The sequence below is a fragment of the Triticum dicoccoides genome, chromosome 5A (assembly GCF_002162155.2).
Source record: "Triticum dicoccoides isolate Atlit2015 ecotype Zavitan chromosome 5A, WEW_v2.0, whole genome shotgun sequence".
NCBI lineage: Eukaryota > Viridiplantae > Streptophyta > Magnoliopsida > Poales > Poaceae > Triticum > Triticum dicoccoides.
This window is the reverse complement of record NC_041388.1, coordinates 343850566-343864205: the sequence shown is the minus strand read 5'-3', so window position 1 is coordinate 343864205 and position 13640 is coordinate 343850566. Positions and strand designations below refer to the sequence as shown.

General features: G+C 44.7%; 1 protein-coding gene across 1 annotated transcript in view; it reads left to right on the top strand.

Annotated features, from left to right (window-relative positions):
- The first annotated feature begins 7352 nt into the window (after positions 1-7352).
- The window catches only part of LOC119297313 (protein ROLLING AND ERECT LEAF 2-like), an 8574-nt gene continuing 2286 nt past the window's right edge, over positions 7353-13640 (top strand). The window contains exons 1-5 of the mRNA XM_037575154.1: positions 7353-7515; positions 7674-7734; positions 8514-9508; positions 9593-9664; positions 9770-9987. Coding sequence (XP_037431051.1) covers positions 8527-9508; positions 9593-9664; positions 9770-9987 — 1272 coding nt within the window. The 5' untranslated portion in view covers positions 7353-7515; positions 7674-7734; positions 8514-8526. The remainder of the gene's footprint in view (positions 7516-7673; positions 7735-8513; positions 9509-9592; positions 9665-9769; positions 9988-13640) is intronic.

Below are 13640 nucleotides of genomic sequence, written 5' to 3'. Positions count from 1 at the left end.
ACCTTCACCATCCTTCATCTTGAACTTGTCAAGTTGGCTTTGAAGCACATCCAACTTGGATTCCTTGACGGAGTCGGTACCTTCGTGCATATCAATCAAAGTGTCCCAAATTTCCTTCGCATTCTCAAGGCGGCTGATTTTGTAGAATTCTTCGGGGCACAATCCGTTGAAGAGAATATCACAAGCTTGAGCATTGTATTGCAACATCTTCAACTCATCCGCGGTAGCTTCACGGTTTGGTTCTCTCCCATCAAAGAAGTCACCTTGCAAACCAACACACACAATAGCCCAAACGGCGGGGTTATGTCCAAGAATATGCATTTTCATTTTATGCTTCCAACTGGCAAAATTAGTACCATCAAAGTAAGGACCTCTACGGTGATAATTTCCCTCGCTAGACGCCATACTCTCCTAGGTTGTGAAACCAAGGCTATGACCATCAAAAGCTATGGAGATCAAAGCAAATGGAGACCAAAGCTCTGATACCACTTGTAGGATCGAAAGTATGTCTAGAGGGGGGGTGATTAGACTACTTGACCAAATAAAAACTTAACCTTTTCCCAATTTTAGTTCTTGGCAGATTTTAGCTAATTTAGGACAAGTCAAGCAATCATCACATAATTCAAGCAAGCATGCAAAGAGTATATAGGCAGCGGAAAGTAAAGCATGCAACTTGCAAGAATGTAAGGGGAAGGGTTTGGAGATTTCAAACGCAATTGGAGACACGGATGTTTTTCCCGTGGTTCGGATAGGTGGTGCTATCCTACATCCACGTTGATGGAGACTTCAACCCACGAAGGGTAACGGTTGCGCGAGTCCACTCAGGGCTCCACCCAAGGGTAACGGTTGCGCGAGTCCACACAGGGCTCCACCCACGAAGGGTCCACGAAGAAGCAACCACCCACAAAGGGTCCACGAAGAAGCAACCTTGTCTATCCCACCATGGCCATCGCCCACACAGGACTTGCCTCACTAGCGGTAGATCTTCACGAAGTAGGCGATCTCCTTGCCCTTACAAACTCCTTGGTTCAACTCCACAATCTTGTCGGAGGCTCCCAAGTGACACCTAGCCAATCTAGGAGACACCACTCTCCAAGAAGTAACAAATGGTGTGTAGGTAATGAACTCCTTGCTCTTGTGCTTCAAATGATAGTCTCCCAACACTCAACTCTCTCTCATAGGATTTGGATTTGGTGGAAAGAAGATTTGAGTGGAAAGCAACTTGGGAAGGCTAGAGATCAAGATTCATATGGTAGGAATGGAATATCTTGGTCTCAACACATGAGTAGGTGGTTCTCTCTCAGAACATATGAGTTGGAATGGTGTGTGTGTTCTGATGGCTCTCTCATCGAATGAGAAGGAGGTGGAGGGGTATATATAGCCTCCACACAAAATCCAACCGTTACACAGTTTTCCAATCTCGGTGGGACCGAATCAATAAACTCGGTCGGACCGAAAATGTAAACCTAGTGACTGTTAGAGATTTTCAGTGGGACTGACATGCAACTCAGTAGGACCAATGTGGTTAGGGTTTGGGCATAACGTAATCTCGGTGAGACCGATTACACAAACTCGGTAGGACCGAATTTGATAATTAGCTAACCAGAGAGTTGGTCAGGCAAACTCGGTGGGACCGATTTGCTCTTTCGGTGAGACCGAGTGGAACTCGGTGAGACCGAAAAGTTACAAAGAGGAAACACTGAGTTTACATTGCAATCTCGGTGGGACCGATTCGCTCTTTCGGTGAGACCGAAAAGTTATGAAAGGGAAACAGAGAGTTTGCAACCCCATCTCGGTGAGACCGAGATCCCTATCGGTAGGACCGAATTGCTAGGGTTTGGTAGTGGCTAATGACAAGTGAAACTCGGTGGCGCCGGATAGGAAGAATCGGTAGGACCGAGTTTGGCTTAGGGTTTAGGTCATATGTGGATATGGGAAAGTAGTTGAGGGTTTTGGAGCATGTCATTAAGCACATGAAGCAAGAGGCTCATTAAACAACACCTCATCCCTCCTTGATAGTATTGGCTTTTCCTAAAGACTCAATGTGATCTTGGATCACTAAAATATGAAATGAAGAGTCTTGAGCTTTTGAGCTTGAGCCAATCCTTTGTCCTTAGCATTTTGAGGGTTCCACTTTCACATCCATGCCATGCCAATCATTGAGCTTTCCTGAAATAATCATCTTGGAATAGCATTAGCTCAATGAGCTATATGTTGTTATGAATTACCAAAACCACCTAGGGATAGTTGCACTTTCACTTCCTCTAGGCCCAAACAATGGTGAAGTGTCATGTAGTCGACGTTCACATGACACCACTAGAGGAGAGACAACATACATCTCATCAAAATATCGAACGAATACCAAATTCACATGACTACTTATAGCAAGACTTCTCCCATGTCCTCAAGAACAAACGTAACTACTCACAAATCATATTCATGTTCATAATCAAAGGGGTATAAATGTGCATAAAGAATCCGAACATATGATCTTCCACCAAATAAACCAACTAGCATCAACTACAAGGAGTAATCAACACTACTAGCAACCCACAGGTACCAATCTGAGGTTTTGGGACAAAGATTGGATATAAGAGATGAACTAGGGCTTGAGATGAGATGGTGCTAGTGAAGACGTTGATGGATATTGACCCCGTCTCGTGGCGACGGAGTTTTGTCCCATGAGCTAGCTTAGCATAATGATCGTTCAGTTTTATTGCTACTACTTTCTTCATGACTTATACATATTCCTATGACTATGAGATTATGCAACTCACGAATACCGGAGGAACACCTTGTGTGCTATCAAACGTCACAACGTAACTGGGTGATTATAAAGATGCTCTACAGGTGTCTCCAATGGTGTTTGTTGAGTTGGCATAGATCAAGATTAGGATTTGTCACTCCATCCATCGAAGAGGTATCTCTGAGCCCTCTCGGTAATGTACATCACTATGAGCCTTGCAAGCAATGTGACGAATGAATTAGTTGCGGGATGATGCATTACAGAATGAGTAAAGAGACTTGCCGGTAACGAGATTGAACTAGGTATGATTATACAGACGATCGGATCTCGGGCAAGTAACATACCGATGACAAAGGGAACAACATATGTTGTTATGCGGTTTGACCGATAAAGATCTTCGTAGAATATGCAGGAGCCAATATGAGCATCCAGGTTCTGCTACTGGTTATTGACCGGAGATGCTCTCGGTCATGTCTACATAGTTCTCGAACCCGTAGGGTCTGCACGCTTAACGTTCAATGACGATTTATATTATGAGTTATGTGATTTGATGTACCGAAGATTGTTCGGAGTCCCGGATGAGATCACGGGCATGACGAGGAGTCTCGAAATGGTCAAGACATAAAGATCGATATATTGGAAGGCTATATTCGGACATCGGAAAGGTTTCGAGTGATTCGGGTATTTTTCGAAGTACCGGAGAGTTACAGGAATTCGCCAGGGAAGTAATGGGCCTTAATGGGCCATACGGGAAAGGAGAGAAGGGCCTCAAGGGGTGGCTGCACGCCCCATGGGCTGGTCCGAATTGGACTAGGGAGGGGGCGGCGCCCCCCTCTTTCCTTCTCTCCCTCTTCCCCTTCCTTCTTCTCCTACTCCAACTAGGGAAGGGGGGAAACCTACTCCTACTAGGAGTAGGAATCCCCCGTGGGGCGCGCCATAGAGAGGGTCGGCCCTCCCCTCCTCCATTCCTTTATATACGGGGGAGGGGGGCACCCCATAGTCACACAAGTTGACAATTGTCTTAGCCGTGTGCGGTGCCCCCCTCCACCATAATCAACCTCGGTCATATCGTTGCAGTGCTTAGGCAAAGCCCTATTCCGGTAGCTTCATCATCGCCGTCATCACGCCGCCGTGCTGATGAAACTCTCCCTTGACACTCAGCTGGATCTAGAGTTCGTGGGACGTCACCGAGCTGAACGTGTGCAGATCACGGAGGTGTCGTACCTTCGATGCTAGGATCGGTCGGATCGTGAAAACGTTAGAGTACATCAACTGCGTTGTCATAACGCTTCCGCTTACGGTCTACGAGGGTACGTCGACAACACTCTTCCCCTCTTGTTGCTATGCATCACCATGATAGATCTTGCGTGTGCGTAGGAAATTTTTGAAATTACTGCGTTCCCCAACAGATTCAAGCAACCGCGGAAGAGCAGGGAAGGAGGAAGATGGCCGGCTTAGCACCATTTCAATTTCTCTCCCTTATAACCGAAGGAACTAACAGGAAGGCAACCACTCGCCCAAGGGCGTGACTACCCACGATCTCTGAAGAATAATGAGAGTAGCAGTCGAGAAGGCAGCCTCTTCTTTTGCAGGGTAATTGATTAAGCTTATGCTCTTATGGCAGGAGCCAAGGCTGATATTGATAGTCCCCATGAGAAGGCCCAGGCTGCCACATGTCATATCCCTAGGATCGCTTGGCTCCACCCCCTCTTCGCTGCCACCATCGGGCGAGAGGGAGATGGGCCTAGGGGCTACTGTCGGCGTAAATAAAACCAGGGCAATAACAATCTGGTGCAGTGGGCCTAAAAAACAAAATGGGTCGTATGTTTTCATGTACTAGAAGAGAAACTCTGGGAGACTCCGCAATATCCGGTGGACCTTGCCCTGTGGTTGTGCGAAGCGCCCCGAGAAGATGATATCGGCTTGACTCCTGAGATTGCTTTGCGGGGCCCTCCCGGGAGGGCGCATCGACATGCCCGAGGGGCGAAGACCTCGTCCCCAAGGAAGACGAGCGATGACCATACCCAAAGGATGGCTACCAATGTTAGGCAACAAGCTAAGGGTGTACGGCCAAGCCTCGTGCTCGTGCCCCGAAGGGATCCGTGTGAACCAAGTCATCCGTGGCTATCATAATTAGATTTTTCTGTTGCCCACGGTGTAATAGTGGCGGTACTTCGTTGCCACCCGATGAATACCAAAGGAGATTGGTAAGTGTCTGGGGGTAACACACTGCCCCGGAAGGACGTCATCATCACTCGTACAAGCATGTCATGGGCAGCCATGCCATCAAAGTAGAGGCTACACAAGCCTACTCCAATGTATATTCAACCAATCAAAACCTTCGACAAGGCCTCCTTCGACGCTATAAATAGGGGAGACCCAAGCCTCGCACAACGGTCGATCTTTTTGGCCTTAGAAGAGATAGATGTCGATCTTCTCATCTTGTAACAAACACATTGTAGCTCCATACCATTGCAATATAAAACAAAGCATGAGTAGGGGATTACACCAAGAAGGTGGCCCGAACCTGGGCAGTTTCTTGTGTTCATTTGTAGTTCATCCACCATATTCATCCATGACTTAGGATTACTGGATGTGTTCAGTCCCTGGTCGAACTCTCAAAGGGTTGTTGCTCACAACTCATATGTAGGTTCTTAGAAACCGACAACAAGCTTCAGCGCCGCAACCAGCGGCGAGGAGGAGTGGCAGCAACTCATGGTCGTCGCTCCGAGAAGGAGGACGACGCCAACTACTTTGCTTACCTCGAGGAGCTGTCGGATTTAGATGAGGAGGACAAGGACAACTAGATGGTGGCAGCATTGAGTAGCGGTAGTATATCAACACCTATTTTGAAGATGTCGCTTAACGGCATTTAACGTCGCAATAAATATGTAAATGCGACAAATTTTAGCCACTGATATAATTTCTAATTAAGCTATTGTGTTTGATGATGCTTATGCACTATTTTGGTTGGATTAAATGGCATTTAAACCAAAACAAAATTTTGCACCAACTGAAGGAGAAAATACGGGAGTTGCCATCTGGCGATTTTGTGTTTGCACATAGACCGCACAACCTTCAAAGCATTATGGAACACGCTCCATATGGCGGATGGCGATCCAAATTTTGGCAACGACTAAAATTGCTCTAAATCGACTTCGTTAGCATCAACGACTTTAGCTAGGGATAAATATCCTTATGTCATCATTGTCGTATCCAGCTAGACAAGGATTTTCATTTTGGTTGCCGAGAACAGCCAATGAAGACCAGTATGCCATTGATTGGACAAACCTTTGAACAAGATAATAGCTGCAAGTACATTACTGTTGAGCCCGATCAATAAAGAATAGAACAAGAGTTTTCACCTGGACATGAAGCAACGTTCAAGTCAGCATCTTTAAGATGGAACGTCTTCCCACCGAAGTCCATCGACACGTCCGTTAGGGAGCTGCCCATGTCTCAGTGGGGATCTGCTTGCTGCCACCCCACATTGACGCCAGGGACACTACAACATCCACCATTTCGTCGAAGTAGCTGCCCTGGTGGCAGATGCCTTCATCAGTATTGAACGCTACGCTGACGCCACAAACCTCCTCATGTGATGCCTGTTACCCTCGCATGAGACGGAAATTTCCTTGCGTTGCCAGCGAGCGCCCACAGCGCCACGTACAAGTATTGTCTCCATGCCTGCAGATTCGGTGATGCACTTAGAGATGCGCCACCGCATCTCTTAATCGTCTTGTCGCGGTCGTCGAGGGTTGCAAGCCCTGCTGCGATGACCCGTAGAGGCCGCCGCCACCACCATCACTAGTCCTCACAGGGATCCGGTCGACCCCGCCGATGCCGCTGAGACGTGCAGAGGCGGTTGCCCAAAATAAATGTCAATTGATTTCCATGGCAGGAGCTCAAAGGCAAACGTTTATTTAGAGAAACTTAATTCCAAACATCACTGTTTGCCAAAAATACACCAAACCAGGCATAGAGAACAATCACACAAAAGGTTTCCATTTCCTGCTAAAAGAGATCTGGCAAAGATCAAAACCTTTCACCATCACAATGCCCACGCCACACACCGCATCAGGCTGACCGGTAGGTCCATCCGGTAGAGCTTTGTGACGCACCCCTCCCATCCTTTCCCCTTCTGTGGCTGTTCCTGCGGGGCCCGCACTCCCCTGCCCCGCCCGCTGCACCATTCCCGATTTTCTACTTCATAAATGAGGCCCCAGCCTTTTTCCCCCTCTCTCTATCTCTTCACGCCTCCCCGGTTTCTCTCTCCTCACACGGAGCAAACAAGAAACTGAAGGAGCGCAATGGCAACGCCAACGGGCTGCAGGCCAGAGCCGAGGGCCATCGCGGCGTTGCGTCACACGGGGTACATGCGGAGCGAGGGGCGAAGGTTCGGCGCCAGGCGGGGCCTCGCGTGGCTGCTGCACTGGCTCATTACGCAGCGCATCGCTGCTGCCAGGTCGCGACGAGCACGCAGCCCAGAGAGAGAGAGAGAGAGAGAGAGAGAGAGACAGAAACAGCCAGCGGCGGCTCTCGCAGAGAGAAAGATAGAGAGAGATAGGGGGGATTGACTCGCCAATGTAACGCTTCCTCTCTATCCCTTGTCCTGTTGCTCGCTTTTGCGGAGGGGCGGAGCGGAGAGGGGGTCTCCGCGCGGCTTTGCTCTGTCTTGCCAACCAAGCCTGCTTCGTCTTTTACCCTCTCCTGTTCTTGGTCTCGGCGCTGGAACGGGACGGGGATTGCCTTTCGGTGCGCCTGCGAAGGTGCGATCTCTGGCCTCCGTTCTTGCTCCGCCGATTGCCTCCTCCTCGTCTCCGGGGGTTCGAGTTGAAGCGTGGGGTTTTGGGGGTTTGGGTTCTTTTTGGTTCCTTCGACTGGAATTCTGACTGACTCTGTTCGTGTGGTTGTGGCGTGTTGCCAGGACGAAGCGGGCCGCTCTGGTTCCTAGGTGAGGTTTGGCCGACCAGTTGGTTTAGGCCAAGGTAAGTGTTCGTCCATGGAGCTCGATTTCGTAGCTTCCGCCTCTCTCTGTACTTTTGTCCCCCAGATGTTTTCTGTGGCTTTGAAGTTCGCTTTGCCGATGAATGAATTAATCAATCATTGTGCGGGTGCGGTCTCCAGCCGTGTGGGTTAGTCCGAATCGATGGGTTGTAATGATGATATTGCGGTGCCAAAATAGGCGACTTTTTTATGTGCGAGTAGTAGTATTTTATTTTCTTCCTCGCAAAGTGCCTTTGTGGATTTGTGTTCTTGTAAACGTGTTCTTTTTTTCCATCGATTAGAGTTTCCTGTTACATGGTGAATTACTGAATGCAGAAAAATCTGAATTTCAAAGAAAAATCTGAATCGCATTACTTGGTGGGCACAATCATTGCTTACATGTAAAATAGGCGAGTTTTTATGTCATTTATTTTCTACCTCACAAAGTGTTGTTGTTTTTTATCTTGAAAAAAAGGGCGTTCTTTCTTTCTATCCTTTCTTTCTATCGATTAGAGTTTCCTGTTACATGGTGCCTGAGTATTGTTTTCATTTCGTTACTTGGTGGGTAAAATCCTTGCTTACCCGTGCCTTGAAACTCTGATTTTCTAACCTCCCCTGTTTCTTTTAATTACTGAATGCAGTAAAATTCTATAACTTCAGTCAACATGCATAGATGGTCTAGTTTTCGACCAACATGCCTTGTAGTACAAACGCAAATGATTACTTCCTTTGTCAGCCATATGGATTCCATGTCAATCATAACTTGTCTTCGTTGTTACAGGAAGTGAAGAAGCATGGGTACAACTGCCTCCAAGCAAGACTGCAACACCGCATTGCAGCTCTGCAAGGGTCGTCTGAAACACATTGAACAAGCAATCGATGCAAGGTATGCCCTTTCGGCTGCTCATCTGTCGTACGAGCAGTCTCTGCGCAATGTCGGCGTTGCTTTGAGGCAGTTTGTGGAGTCACACCATGAGGGTGATCCGGACAAGTCCCCTAGCTCTTCGTCTGCTTTACCATCCCCATTGCCACCTGCAGACAATTCTAAAATTTCACCACTGAAAGTGCCCCGCCATTCTGATATTAGTCGCTTGAGGTCAGAAGTAAGCCCATCCTTGACAGTGACAGTCGACCCAAGTGATGGTGATGCTAGTTTTATTAGAAAAGGGCAGCCCATCCTGACTTCGGTTTCACCACCGTTGTCTCCGGAATTTTGCCCCCCATGGGATTTCTTTGAACCAAATGATGTGAGTGAAAATGTTGCCACCCATGTCTCAGAGAACTGTGAGGCAACTTTGGATGACTTTGGCCATGTCGATGGAAGGGGTCAAGCTTCCTCTAGTCAAATAGCTGAGGTGCAAGAACAGTTGGGAACACATGGATGTAAAGACCTTGATGACAATTTTGACCATCTTAAGTTGAATCGCAATGACTGTAGTGAAATTGAGATTGTTGATACAGACTTACCAAATGACTCAAACTTACACAAAGGACCTGATCAAGTGCAGACACAGAATGTGGAGGGGCAGAATCCTACATGTATTACTGACAATAGAAAAAACGAAGCCCACTCTGTAGACAAGGTTAATGTACCAAAAATATCTACTGAAAGGGAAGAAGAAAAGAGCAGTTCCATCACCAGCGTATCAAAAGATTTTCTGTCTGATGTGAAAGAACTCGAGCGCCAATTTGCTCGGGCAGCTGAGTCTTGCCATGGGGTCTCAAGGATGCTTGAGACAAGGAAGATTCGACTAAGCTTTTCAACCAAGATAACAGGTGAGGAATACATTTTTTACAGTTAGACAGTTCTCTTGAACTTCTATGGTTATACTTGCTTAACATCAGTGCTAATTATTGCAGGGAAACCGTCGTGTGCACTTTCTCTGTCATCATCCTTGCTCTGCTGCAATGCTGGAAATGTAGCTTCCCATGGTATATTTACTATTCATATCAAATACATTAATATGTGAAGTTTGTACGCTAAACAATAACAGCCTTGTTTGGATGGATATTTTACTCTTAACTGTTTTACTGCAGAATCAGAGCAGCATGTCACGAAAGTGATCGCTTGGAATCGCTCACTTTCATCACGATCTTCATCATCTAAGAATCCACCATTTTCAGTTCAGAAGGATGATGACCCTCCAGAAAGCATTAGCGATTTTGTTGAAGAGTTTTGTATGATTTCAGGAAGTCATGCATCCTCTTTAGATAGACTCTATGCTTGGGAAATAAAGATTTATGATGAGTTAAAGGTGAGCCAACATGTGTTGTTCAACAGATGCTTATAGGATTAACTACACTGAAAATGGAACTTTTGCGTTATCAGTATAGAATCATGAGATTGTGCTTGTCCTGTGTTTTCCAGTAGACCTGTAGCATATTGTGCATTGACCTTTTTGTAGGTGTAACCACTATTTTCAGTAATATCTGAAGCTATCTTTTCTTAAGCAGAGTTGTAATGACGCTACAAATGTATATTTAGAAATTATGTGGACACGTTTTTTATATGTATGCTATTGTGTGTCACATGTTAATCTTCTAGATAGGAAACCATATATGGCATCCAACATAATTACACCATTACTGTATTATGGACAAAACCGATTTATTTTTCTAGTGAGCTCTCAAGCATTTTCTGGACTTAGATAGTCTTTATTGTAATGTGATGTCTCCTTTTGCATCCGGGCTAAATGTTGTGTAGCTAAACAAAAGTATTTCCTGCAACTCACATGCTCGAAAGGAGTTCTTCGCATTTACTTGGAGATCCACTTTGCACGATGAGCTATCGTTATGATCCTATGATCACCCGAGAGACACTACACCTACGGGCAAATTTGTACAGGATTAAAGTTATGGCGTGACGTGTCAAGATATAGTGGAAATCAGGGGGCGGGAGGGTCCACAGTGAAAATCAGGGGGGTAGAGATTAGCGCGGAGATGGGTCCGTATGTTGTGTTCTGTAGGTGTTTTAGCCAAGTCTAGGATTTTGGATCGTGCCTAGGAGATATTTGTGTCTCAAAAATAAAAGCTTTACTTCTGTTGTCCTTATTTTGAAGGGGAGCCTTGGCGCAGTGGTAAAGCTGCTGCCTTTTGATCGGTCACGGATTCAAGTCCTGAAAACAGCCTCTTACAGAAATGTAGGGAAAGGCTGCGTCCTATAGACCCAAAGTGGTCGGACCCTTTCCCGGACCCTGCGCAAGCGGGAGCTACATGCACCGGGCTGCCCTTTTTTCTGTTGTCCTTATTTTCCAGCAATCTTTTTTGAGTAAGTTGCTTACAGGAATTATGAAGTTGTAAGTGGTGATTATATTACCTCAACCATAGACAGTAAAGTTTAAATTATCACATGCTAATGCATTTCTCTATAGTGATGAATTATATTTGAAAACAAAGCAGAGTATGGTCTTACAAATATTTTTTTTCAAACCATCCGGCAGACTTAGATAGCTCATATCCATCTCACGTCCAACACAATAGGAACTTCCAAGGATTTTCCAAATGAATAGTTGCCTTTTGTAGTTGAGTCGAAGTTAATGTCCAAGGCTACACAAGTGTCACCAAATTGTGTTAATGTTTGATTTAATATTGAATAAACAAAAATTGCATGATGCTCAGGGTGCATTGTTCCTACTATACCGGTCTCTGCTGTGCCATTTGACAATTAAAGTTGCACTCTGAGTACCAGTAATACTAGATAGCATGAAATCTAACATATACGCTTGGTACTTCACGTCTATTCCTCCTATCTAGAATTCTTAACATCTTGGTGCTATTTAACAAGTGTACAGAAAAATAGGTTCAAAACAAAATAATGTACAGCTTGCAAGAATCATGATTCAATTCTTAAAAAAATGTTAAACAGAGTCTCCCCTAGTATGCCCATGGTGTTGGTAGAAACAATCAGCTCCGAATTATCATTTTGTGTAATTGTGTACAAACCAATGTCACCATGAATGTCATATGTCCGGGTCGCTGTTTGTTTGTACGCAGCATTTCCTCCCAAAAAATATAGGAGAACCCATAACCTTCTTGGCAAATTGGCTCGCTGTAGAACAAACTTGGTAACTGTGCTACATATGCTTTTAACATAAGAACTACAGTTATATTCTACCTACCTACTAGTGGATTAGGCCATTTATTCCCACATTAGGTAGTTCATTTTTACTTTGCAGGTTATGAATTTGTGCATTAAGTTTCTAAAAACATAGGACATATTTTGGTAACCAATAGGCTATTTTAGCGACACCTTTTTGTGGCTGTATCCATGATTTAATTTTTTTTAATGTAGAGTTGTTTCTCTTTTTGGACTTGCCTATAATTTTTTGGTTGCTGCATTTTCCTCGTGTTTGTCGTTGCGTTCTTTTGCAATAACCTTTCACTTTGTTGATGCCCGCTACACGCCAAATAAAAGAATACTTTCATCATGTGGTCGGTGAATAAGCCAATAGTATTAGCATGTGCAATATTAGGCTTATGTCTGCTTACTACTCACACTAGATCTAAGCTATTCAGGGTTGACTAACTGTGTGATACCAAAAGCCACAGAAGCTAATTATGATTTAGGTTGGACTAAAAATAAACTACTCCCTCCATAAAGAAATATAAGAGCGTTTAGATCACTAAAGTAGTGATCTAAACGCTCTTATATTTATTTACAGAGGGAGTAGAATTTACATAACAATTGGATACATCCAGCCATCCACCAGCCATGGATTTTCTTCAAGATATGTGCGGTAAAGCGCCATCTAGGATTCAGATCCCATATTGCTTGAAGGTATGTTGCTTACAATGAAAATTTTGGGGAGGGCTGATGAGGGTGGGAGCTGATCAGGGAATAAGGTTTCGGATTGTTGAAGGGAGGTATTGTGGCATGACAATGCAATCAACTTGTGTGAGGGGAGGTTTGGCAAGCGAGGAGAGGACTTTAAAGGCGGTGGATGAGAGAACTGAAGGGTTATTTTTTTTTTACAATAGCAGATGTTTAATGTACATGGTTTCTATTTTTGGTCTTAAACCAAATATTGGAGCTATTCAACAAGTGTACAGAAAATTAGGTTAAATACAAGACAATGTACAAGGTTGAAAGCATCATAATTCAATTATTCAAAAGTATATACAATGTGAAACAGAGCCTCCCCAAGTATGCCTTCGGTGTTGGTAGAAACAATTAGCTCATAATTATCATTTTGTGTAATTGTGTACAAACCATTGTCACCGTGAACGTTATATGTGCGAGTCGCGGTTTGGTTGTACAAAACTTCTCCTCCCAAAAATTATAGGGGAACCCGTAACCTTCTCAGCAAATTGGCTCGCGGTAGAACGAAATTGGTAACTGCGGTACATATGCTTTTAACATAAGAACTACAGTTATATTCTACCTACCTACTAGTAGATTAGGCCATTTATCCCACATTAGGTAGTTTATATTACATTACAGGTTATAAATTTGTGCATTAAGTTGCTTGAAACATAGAGCACATTCTGGTAACCAATAGATTATTCTATTGACACTTTTTTGTGGCTGTATCCATGATTTAATTTGGTGGTTGTTTCTGTTTTAGGACATATCTATAGTTTGTCGGTTGCTGCATTTTCCTCGTGTTTGTGGTTGTGTTCTTTTCTGATAACCTTTCACTTTGTTGATGCCTGCTACACGCCAAAAAAGACCACTCTCGTGCATGTGGTCGGTGAATAAGCTAATGGTATTAGCATGTGCAATATTACGCTTACGTCTGCTCGCTACTCACACTAGATCTTAGCTCTTCGGGGTTGACTTACTGGGTGATACCAAAAGCTATAGGAGCTAATTATGATTTAGGAAGGACTAAAAATAAACCAGAATTTACATAAAGAATAGGATACATCCGGCCATCCAATAGCCTTGGATTTCTTTCAAGATATGTGC